Below are 10,117 nucleotides of genomic sequence, written 5' to 3'. Positions count from 1 at the left end.
GCATGACATTGTTGTGGGATAATTTGGCGAAGGGAGCAGATAGCCCTTTCTGGCTGACATTTCTTGTGCAAAACATGCTGAATACGATTAGCAATCCCCCCGCACCGCGGCGGGCGCCCGCAGCCAATCCTGAGCCAGCGTTGCCGCGCGACCACTCCCAGTTTGATTTCGTAGGCTTGGGGCCGCTCTCCGAGGGCGCCCTCCGAGCCCGCGATTGATATAAATATGTAATCTGTATTGACGGACCGCGAGACGCACACCCAATACCTCAGCCCCAAGGCCGGGAGCTGCGGGGCCGCCCCGAAGTGGCCGGGGTCGGGGGAGGAACCTGGCCCTGGGGCTCGCCCAGCCCCTGCCCTGACTTGAACCCTCTTTGGAACTGTGTTTGCAGGGTCCTGCGGCCCCGCGCTGTGAACCAGCGGGGTGTTTATAGTGCGCGCCCTGCCCGCCTTGGGTGCTCCCCTTCCTTATTCGGAATTTGCCACTAGCTCTCCGTCCACTCTAAACACCGAGGGGTCCTCTCAGGGCCTCAAGCTCTCCCCATTCAGGTCTGGAGCTGTCTCCCCAAAGTGGCAGACCTGGTCCTAGGCCACCAGGACCCTCAGAGTGAGTGCCTGAAGTCCAGAGCGACTGGAAGCTGGCAATTGCCACTTAATTTTTGCATCCCACACAGAATTTCCCCCAAAGTGTAATGCCCTGGCCCCCTGTACTCTCCTCTGCTGGTCTGTGGATCTAGTTGTGCTCTTGGCCTCTGGTGCCCATACCCGGCTTGCTCCTGGGTGGACCTTGGTGGGCTAGCATGAGTGGGGGTTGTGGAAGGAACTGGCAACCTGAAAGACTCCTCCACCCCCACTCTGAGTCCAGGTCCAGGCACCCCCAGCCCCATCACCCTGTCGGGCTCCAAGCCCTTCCAGGGAAGTGAAAGGAACGTTGGTCTTCAGGCAGGGTCTCTGGCTTGCCCTGAGGGAGGACCAGGAGGGGAAATTCGGAGGAGGGATGGCCAGCGGACACCTCTGACACAGTATTCTCGAGTTCTCCCTTCAGCCTTGGCATTCGCATGCTCCTGGAGGCTACGTATGACAGAAACCAGTGTCACCACACTCCTGCTCCCGTCCCCTCCCTCCTTCCTCTTCCCCTCCAAACCCGGCCGGAGCAGCCCTCACTCCCGCAGTATACGCATTTTAAGGAGGCCCACGGTGAGGAAATCTGTTCCCTGTGAGGCAGGGCTGGGCTCCTGGCCCAGAGATGGCAGCCTTTAGGGAATAGGCCCTTTGCTGAGCAGACCCCCAGGTCTCCTTCTTCTTTGGCTGCCAGGACCTGCTCTAAGTCAACTGGAAACGGCGGGCCCTTGGCGCTAGCCCCCAAGTGTGGGCCTCATACTGGTCTCAGGAAACTCGACCTTTTCCGGCCGGATCCAGTGGAGCCCGGGAGGTCGCGGCCTTGCCCCTGGCCTGCGGGCTACAGCTCCCCAGGATGCCCCAGGCCTGCCTGCCCCACCAGCTCCAGCCCCTGCGGAGGCCTTGACTGGGGCTGCTGCACGCTGAGATCCCAGGCAGCCAACCGCGCAGGGCTCTGCACCACGGGGAGAGACCCTTGCATCCCGGGTGATTTGTCAGGCATGTAGCCTTGTTCTTCCAAGTATAAACCAAGTCCAAGGAGGAAGTGAAGCCGGAGAGGACCCAGGGAGAGCTCTCGGGAGAGCGGGCGACAGAGGCCGAGAGCTGGCTTCTGAGATGCAAGCAGTTGCGGTCTCTGTGGGCAGCAGCTACTGGGAGCGCAGAGCCCCAGAGCCACGCCAACGCTTGCGCTGCGCGACAACCACTTCCACCTCTGCTACCCGAGGTTACTGACTCTGCGGGCTGGGCATCTGGGACGGAGAAAAGGGAAAGGGGGGAAGAAAGATCGAGAGGGACAGAAGGCGAGAAGAACGGAGGGAGAGGAAAGCGAGAAGGTGATAGAGCAAGCCAGTTCTTCCCAATCTGACAGGGTCTTGAGGCTGCGGCATCCATGCAGCAGAACCAAGTGCGGGAGATTAGGAACTACCCTTCACTCCCCACGTCGCTCTCAGGAACAAGACCAAGGCAAATTCTAACCTGGCGAAGCCCCTGAGGCCCACGAACTTGAGCACAGAAAGGTGTCAGAGCGCCGCAGCCTCGGGCCCTTCTCCGATGGGCCTGGTCCTTGCCCAGCTTGGCTTGCCAGGAGGGTGGAGCTGACAGGACTGCTGTGCTCAACAGTGCTGCGGAGAAATGCCGCAAAGCCGAGGCTACCTGAGCTTGGGCTTTGCCCCTCAGTGCTGTTCATGCCTCTCCGGAAAGCTCTGCCAAGTGGAAAGTAGGTCACAAGAACAAGAGAGGGTTTCTTGAGGAAAACACGAGCCCCATCACGCCAGTGGGCCAGGACTTTGTGCCTTTTTGGACTAGAGGCAGAAAGCGATTACCCAGACCACAGGTTGGGAAGGGCCAATGGCCATAGGATAGATTGCTTGAGAGGGACGGCTAAGAAAATAAAGTGAAAGACTATGATCTAAACCCGTCTTTCTTCACCTTTTTGGAAGTTAAGACCCCTTTGCAAAACTAAGGCCAAGTCCCGCCTCTTGACCTGTGGAAAATGGTAGTCTGTGCATTCCCACAATTTGACCCATCCTTTTCCAGGAGTTCGGAGACCCCTCAAAGCCAAGGCCCTCCAGGATGTTCCAGGACTCTCCCGGAATTCAGCGCCCCTGATGATCGGACTGGTCACACAAGCCCGGTGCCCTGTGTAAGCAGCTCTGGCCGGGTCTGATCAGGGCCCGGTAGGGTGGCCAAATGGGCTTCTAGGCTGGATGGGATCCAAGAGCATGCACATGCCGATCCAAGCTACAGAAGTCAGCTTGATGATGCATCTGCTGCAAGAAGGGTCCTGGCTCCTAGACCATGGCATTGGCACTTGGGCCTTCCCAGATCTTTGGGGAGAACTGGATGTTTTTCTCCTGCATCGTTCTTCCACCCCACCCCTTATAATAAACCAATTGGGATGTTTCCTTTGTGTTGTTTCTTGCTTTATTTTTTTTAAGTGTGTAAACCTGTGTGAGAGCCCCTCTCTGACCTAGGACCACCGCCCAACCCCAAGCTGGGCCTGCAGCACCGAAAGCCAAAGGAGTGGCTGCGGGTAAGCTTGGGACGCACACTGGCCTGCTGGTTGGAACAAGAAGGTATCAGCGTAGCAGAAGCTCAAGTTAAGCCCTCTCAGTCGGTCTGGAGCTCTTAGCATCCCTGACCGCCCCCAAGGCTCCACACTCCCCAGACTGTAACGCCGAGGTGTTAGCTTGCTCAATAGACTATTCCATTTATCGAGCGCCTCGGCTTCCCTCAGGTGCCCCCCTCCCCCTTCCAGAGATTAAGAAAAGCGATTCAATTGCAGCAAGGCTGGCTGCAGGACACACTCTCTCTGCTTGCCCGTTTGTCTCTCTTCCTTTCCCCCTCCTTCCCAGCTGCTGAATTTCTCCCTCGCCTTCTGGACGCCTTTGACCTAAAACTCGGTGACTGCTTGCTTCAACCAGGCCTGCCAGAGCCCACGTTTTATTTAGGAGTAAACATCGCCTATTTCTACCTGCTTAGTAATACCCCTCCCCCGTGGCTGTGGAGCCAAAGTAAAGGCCAGCCAGGCGAGTGGAATAAACCCTTTGGCGATGCAGTTCACCGGACAGCGGATTCCTCCTCCTGAGAAAGCCCTTGCAAACCACCACAAAAATCAAACTGTTATTACAAAAAGTTCCTTAAAACGTACTAGTTCCTGAGATTGAGATAGGCAGTAAACAGTTTCTATCTGAATGTTTTTGAGACTCAGACCGGCCATAGAGTTGGGCTTTGGCCCACAGAGGAAAAATCAACGCTACGTTCACATATCCGCTTTAACAAAAATTCTGGACTGCTCTGATTCCTGCATTTACTGCAGAATTAGAAAAAAATTTTATAAGCAGTGACATTCTTTTCCACATCATCTTTAGGAATAGTAATATTTCCAGGGATATTTGATGTATTTGCTTTGAATCAATCAGGTGCAAAGCAACCCACTTTTTTTTTTTTTCTAAATCCAACCACTGAACTGGTCCTGTTCTCCTGATAGGGGGAGTGTTGGGGCCTCTTCACGCACATCCTAAGCTGCAATATTCTTAGTTTTGTCCCTAATAAACTGCCTCTGTCTTTGAAACTCCTGGCAGCTCTGGGATTTTAGGGATGGCTCAGGCTACAGAGAGCGCCGTGTGGGCGCCCACTCCTTGGCTGCCTTATTCTGGCAGACTTTGGGGGCCTGTGCTCAACAAAGACGAGTGACTTTGAAGGTGAAAATTTACACATATGTACACACACACACACACACACACACACTGGCAGCACTTACTTTCTCTAAGATTCCCCCGCTCACCCATGCACTGCATGCTTGTGAAAAAAATAACCAGCTCAAGAAACCATGTGAAAACATATTGGAATAAAGATGTTAATACAGGAAAAGAGGGAATTTGAATCTGCCCTCCAAAATGTAAGTGAAATGATTATTTTGAAATTGTTTTATGACAACCCTGATGGAGGGATGGTTGACCCTAGCTTGTCCTCAGTGCCAGCTTTTTAAAATATATAGGCATTTGCCAGTACAATGGTCGCATCCTTACAAAATATTCAAAAGATCTCAATTTTACATCTAAGAAATTGCTGCAAAATCCCAGCCAGGTTTATAGCGGTACCGTCCAAATAAGTGGCATAGACTTATCTGGAAGCCTTGAAAATCAAATGACACTTTTCTGAATTGGCCTTTTGGGGAACAAAGGTTTCCCCCTGGCTGCTAGGCAGACCTAGAGACCGCACCTAGGTGGGAACCAGCGACCACCGCCGTCTGCCCCAGGGAATAAGACCGCCCCAGCGACCACGGTTGCTGACCACCTCATTGTTTGAGTAGAAACTTTCTGTTTTCCCCAGTCCCGCCATCTCTTTCTTCCCAACACAAACCCCTATTCCAGCACCGCCCAGACTCTTTCTCTTAGATGCCCCCCATCCCTGGCTCATCCATTCTGAATACTTTTACAAAATGGAAGGATTGCCTTGGGTTTTTAGCGGCGCAAGGAGCTGAAATCGTCAACTTTCCCACTTAGGCCTCCCCTCTCCAACCTTAGGGAGCTAGGCGGAGGTAGGTGGGCTGACCACCTATAGCGTCACCCCGGAGCGCACAAACCCAGCCACTCTCCCCTGCCCTGCTCAAGCATCGGCCACCTCCCTACTCCCGCCCCAGCCCGTTTGAAATCGCTAAACTTGTGGCCTCTTACCTGGACACATTTCCGAAGAAATCCCTGCCAAGGGACAGCTGGCTTCTCCGCGCCAAGAACGCCCGCGAGGCCTAGAGAAGGCGCGTTGCTTTAAATGACAGCACCAACCACATCTTGCAGGAGAGCACCCCTTTTTTGAGATGAAAGGGAGCGGGACAAGTGAAATAATGTAACGTGCAGCTCTTAGTATCAGGAGCGAACAAAGGCCAAGAATCGCGCTGGGGTTCCCGGCTCCCCGGCGGCTTTGACATTGATCGGAAGTGCGCCATCTCGTGGCGGCTGAGCGCCTACGCCGGGCCCGAACTCCGACCCAAGCCGGGAGAGGGAAGCAGGCTCCAGGCAGAGACAGCGAGAGAGAATGTGCCCAGCCCGCTGCTAAAGAGATCTCACTTTTACATCTAAGAAATTGCTGCAAAACCCCAGCCGGGTTTATAGCGGCGCATTCCAAATATGCAAATTGGCCGGCCCCGGACGGGTTTACGACCACATTGTCACAGCCATCGGAGGATGGGCTTTTATAGGGCTCAGAAATCAAACCCTCGCCCGCTCGCCGCCCGCCCGCGAACAGTCCTTCTGGCTAGACTCTCTCTAGCAACTTGGGAGACTCTGGTTAATCTTTAACCATCCCAAAGGAAGTCTTTCCTTAAACCTTGGGCTTCCCTGCCCACCCCCTCCCTGCCCCTCTGGAGAGGCCTTGTTCACCTCTGTGTCTGTCTATCAACCTAGACATTCATCTCCGGGGTCTGTCCCACTCCCCTTTGAGCTCGAGGTTCCCAGTCGCGCCAGTTAGACAAACACACAAACAGATAAACAAAGCGGGGCCTGGGGCCTGGGGCCTGGGGCCCCTCTCCAAATTGGATCCTGTCTGCTGCTCTGGCCCTGCCTGGGTGGCTAGGGAGAGGATGGGGTGGGGGTGGGGTGGCAACAAAAGGCTCTGGCCTCTCCGCCCTGCCCCTCAAGGTTATGGTGATGGTGATGTCCAATTTTAAGGCAGAAGTTCAAAGGCAGGAAACAAAGAAGAAGCGAAGAAGCGGCATCTTTCTTTCCCCAAAGGGAAAAGGCAATGTCAGCTGGGAGCTGGCGAGAAAGCACCCTTAGAGACTCTGAGAGTCTGCTCTGTCTTTGTACCCAGACCCTTCTCCCTCTTGCTGAAGGGTTCCCCAGGGCACCCTACAGTGGTTCCACTTCAGTCCTGCTGGTCCCTAGGTGAGGGAGCCCAGCCTGGGGTCAGATCCACTGACCACGTAAGGCCCAAGGTTTTCTCTCAGGGCTGGGGCAGTCAGAGGATGAAACCCCATATTCCAAGTCCTGACATACCCTATTCCTGGGACCCCATTTCCTCAAAGGACCTGGCCAGTCCCTTGGCTTCCTAAGCCTGGCTTCTAGTGGAATTAAATCCTAAGTCACTTCCCCACCCCCTCAGGGGCCTGGTAACTTGCCCCTTTCTTGGTGTGTGTGTGTGTGGGGGGGGTGATGGGGTAGACATTTGGCAGTAAAAGGTGAGCAAGGAGAGAAATGTCACACCAGGACCCAATGCTCAAGTTTCCAGAGTCTTTATTTCCCTTGTGCCCTGTCGCTTGTATACATGCTGCGACATCCGCGGTGGGCGAGAACAGAGGACAGGCCAACACTTACAAGCAGAGCCACCAGACGCTTCTTAGCACAGGGAGGCAGGTTCAATGGGCGGGGGCCTGGCTTTCTCAGCTGAGGTCCCCGACACTGTGGGGCAGAACTACCTCAGGGAAAACCCCCAATGCTTTCAAAATATTGCAAGAAATTAAAAAGACCCTTCCCAACCCCCTTCCTGCCCCCTCTTACACCCCAGAGGAAATCAACTAATGGCAAAAAAAAAAGTATTCAAACAAAATAGGTTATGGTTTCTTTATTTACAAGTCTTTTGAACACCATCCCTGTATGAAGCGTACATTCAAATATTCTTAGCAGTGAGTGAGTTTAACCGTGGAACACTGTAAACAGATAGAGCCTTTAAATATTTTCATCATCTTTTTCTCTCTCTACATTGCATCTTTTAAAATTCGCTTTGGTTCCTGCAGGGAAATATATATATAATATAATATTTATCTTTTAAAATAATTCCAAATCACTCTTGAGCTCTTGGAAGGTCGCTGGAAGCTTCCAAGCTCGGTTCCGGGGCCTTGAAGGGTAGAGTGTGGCGCTGGAACCGGGTGTTTTGGGGGACTTGCGCCCCTCATAGCTGAGGACTGCTGGTCGGGCCGGCTCCTCTGCTGAGCAAATCCAAGCTTCCATTAAGTGTGGCAGAAGCTTTGCCAAGCTGCTGCACTCCACAGGCATTTCCTGCAGAGATGTAGGGGCCAGCGCCTGGGCACAGCCTCTCTGCTTTTTGATGTCTTCCACCTTGGGGAATAGAATACTCTGCAAGCAGGCTTTAGGCCTGCCTGAGCGGAGGCCAGGGCGAAGACCCTCTTAGCTAGGAAAAACTAGGTGGGCTGCAGGAGGCAACTGCTAAGAAGCTCAGGATTGAGACAGTGCGGTGAGTGGCTAGGAGGAGTGGAGGGCCACTAATGCCACCTGGAATCGTAGGGTTTTTTGTTTTCCCTCAAGGATCAGCAGCCCTCTCCCACCGCACAGCCACCTTAGTCCAGTCACCTTTCATGCCGGCTCTGGAGAGCAGCCCCATTTTGGACATCTAGGCGCCCTCCCCTTTTCTCCTGCTCCTGTCCCCAAGCTGAACTGGTTTTGGAGATGGACTAGCTTCTTGATGCCTGGGGAGTGGACAGGCTCCAAGTGGAGGGTCCTGGGTGGGGGTCGATCTCCAAGGGGCCTGGCAGGGGGCCCAGTCCCTGGTGGAGACCACACCCAGCCTGAAGCTCCGCAGTCTCCAAGAATGAACCACCAGGGGTCCCAAACCATTCATCCTAGTTGATGCACAATTCTCTGAATCCAATCATTGTTAGGAATCTTAACCACAGATGCCCAAGAGAGTCCCGGGCCGCCTCCTTGGAGGCTATCTCCCTGTAGTGGCCCCTCTCTTGCACACCTCCTCTCTTCCAAAGTCACTGTGTGGTGTGCCTTGACCTGGTCAAGGGCAAAATCTGCATATAATCTCACGCGTATGAAGCCCCCCACCCGATTCCAGCTGGCTGGAACCTTAGAGGAGTGGGTTGGCCGAGTAATACTGTAACCGGTCTCTGTTAATTTTTTTTTCCTTCATTCTTCTATTCTGAAACCAGATTTTGACTTGACGGTCGGTGAGGTTGAGCATGCGAGAGAGCTGCAGGCGCTTCTCTTTGTTGATGTACACGCTGAAGAAGAACTCCCGCTCCAGCTCCCGGATCTGGTACTTGGTGTAGGGGCAGCGCTTTTTTCGGGTGCGCTGGCCACCTGTGGAGGGAGGAGGAAGAGGCAGGGAGTGAGCCAGGTGTGGGGGCTGCAACCCACCCCAGAGCCCCCAGAGGAGGAAAGGGGCTGGCCCCAGGGACTGGAAGCCCTGCCCAAGCCCCTTCAGGGTCTCCCCAGACCCCTATCTTCAGGCTTCTCCTGTGGTCTGGGGACTGGATGCAGGCGGAGGCTCAGCCCCAGATAAAAGCCAGCTCCCTAGATAGGCCCCCAGGGAGGCTGCTGAGGCTGCCTCCAGAGCAGAACGAGGGCTCCTCACAGCAACAGGCAAGTTTGAGCCGGAGGCCGCTTTCAAAGCAGCCAAGTGGGGGTTGCGGGCCGCCTCCAGCCTGGCCAGACTAAACAAACAGCCACCCAAGGACATTTCACCTTCCAGCACCTGGTGGCCGGTTGGGAGGAGGCTGTAAAGGCAGCCGGGGCCCTAGGCTTCCCGCTCATTAACATCTGGGGCGGCTGCCGGTTCTTTGTCAGCCCGAGTCCCGGCCCTCAGCTCCTGGCTCCTGGGCCAGCCTCCTGGCCTCCAGGTCAGGAGAAGGCGGTGGGAGCCCCTACCCTGGGCCTTCTCAGCCCAAGGCCACACAGCCATCTGGTCCCCCCAGGGCAGGGCTGCTTGCTTAGATGGGGCGGAGGGAAGAGGGGTTCCCCAAGCGTCGGGAGGGCAGGCTCCACCGGCTCCCCCTTTGGGGAAACCTCCATGGGACCTAAAGAAAAACCCGCTTTTGACAGACCAAACAGCGATTGTGAGTAACAAGCGGCTGGACAGGAGGCGGCACGTAATTGCCACCGCGCAGGAGGAAAATGGCTTCCTTTGGACAAAAAGGCCAACTTTGGGTTAATTTGTTTCTGTTAATATATTGCTCGAGCTAAGCGGGCTATTTTATCAGTGCAACACGCTTCCCGCGCCATCGTTAAACAGCGACGCCTTTGAATCCCGGCCCGGACTGGCGAGCCGGCGCAACACATGGTTTTTATAAAAATCTCCGGATTACCTCGCTATCAAAGGCTCCCGGAGCCCTCGCAGGGGGAATTTACAGGCGCCCACCTCCGGCTCCGCAGCCCCTGCTGGCCCCGCGCGGGGTCGAGCTGCCGGGCTTGGGCGCGGAGCAGGGGAAAAAGGGAAAAAAGGGAGGGTGTTTTCTCGCAGGCATGCCTGGGCCGGTGGGTATTTCACGGCCAATTTCAGCACTCGCCACGTGATCCCGCCTTTTATAACGAAGTTTTGTTGGGGGAAACCTAAAGGCCCTTCATAAACCTTATATGCTTATAAAACAGCATATAAAAATTTAACAGCGGCGCTGCGCTAGGTTTCCAGCTCCCCTCTCCTAAGGCGCAGGGCCCTGCCTTTATACGTACTGGAGCCGCCGGCCCTGTCCTCAGTGTGGCCGGAAGACGACTCGGGGCTGCTGCTGCTCTCGGGGCGCCTCCTCCCCTCCTTCTCCTCCG

General features: G+C 54.9%; 2 protein-coding genes across 3 annotated transcripts in view; both read right to left on the bottom strand.

Annotated features, from left to right (window-relative positions):
- The window catches only part of HOXA10 (homeobox A10), a 9,251-nt gene extending 3,413 nt beyond the window's left edge, over positions 1-5,838 (bottom strand). Inside the window, exon 1 of one of the 2 annotated variants that reach the window (XM_005862964.2) lies at positions 5,297-5,838. In XM_005862964.2, coding sequence (XP_005863026.1) covers positions 5,297-5,306 — 10 coding nt within the window. In that variant the 5' untranslated portion in view covers positions 5,307-5,838. Of the gene's footprint in view, positions 1-2,093; positions 2,659-5,296 lie in introns of those variants that run through there. The other variant, XM_005862962.2, reaches the window with a different exon arrangement.
- A 1,325-nt stretch (positions 5,839-7,163) lies between these two features.
- Positions 7,164-10,117, bottom strand: part of HOXA11 (homeobox A11) — a 3,871-nt gene continuing 917 nt past the window's right edge. The window contains exons 2-3 of the mRNA XM_005863005.2: positions 10,028-10,112; positions 7,164-8,659 (exon numbers count right to left, since the gene is read on the bottom strand). Coding sequence (XP_005863067.2) covers positions 8,427-8,659; positions 10,028-10,112 — 318 coding nt within the window. The 3' untranslated portion in view covers positions 7,164-8,426. The remainder of the gene's footprint in view (positions 8,660-10,027; positions 10,113-10,117) is intronic.

The sequence above is a fragment of the Myotis brandtii genome, unplaced genomic scaffold (assembly GCF_000412655.1).
Source record: "Myotis brandtii unplaced genomic scaffold, ASM41265v1 scaffold17, whole genome shotgun sequence".
Lineage (NCBI taxonomy): Eukaryota > Metazoa > Chordata > Mammalia > Chiroptera > Vespertilionidae > Myotis > Myotis brandtii.
The sequence above is the reverse complement of the archived record's forward strand: the minus strand, read 5'-3'. Positions and strand labels throughout refer to the sequence as shown.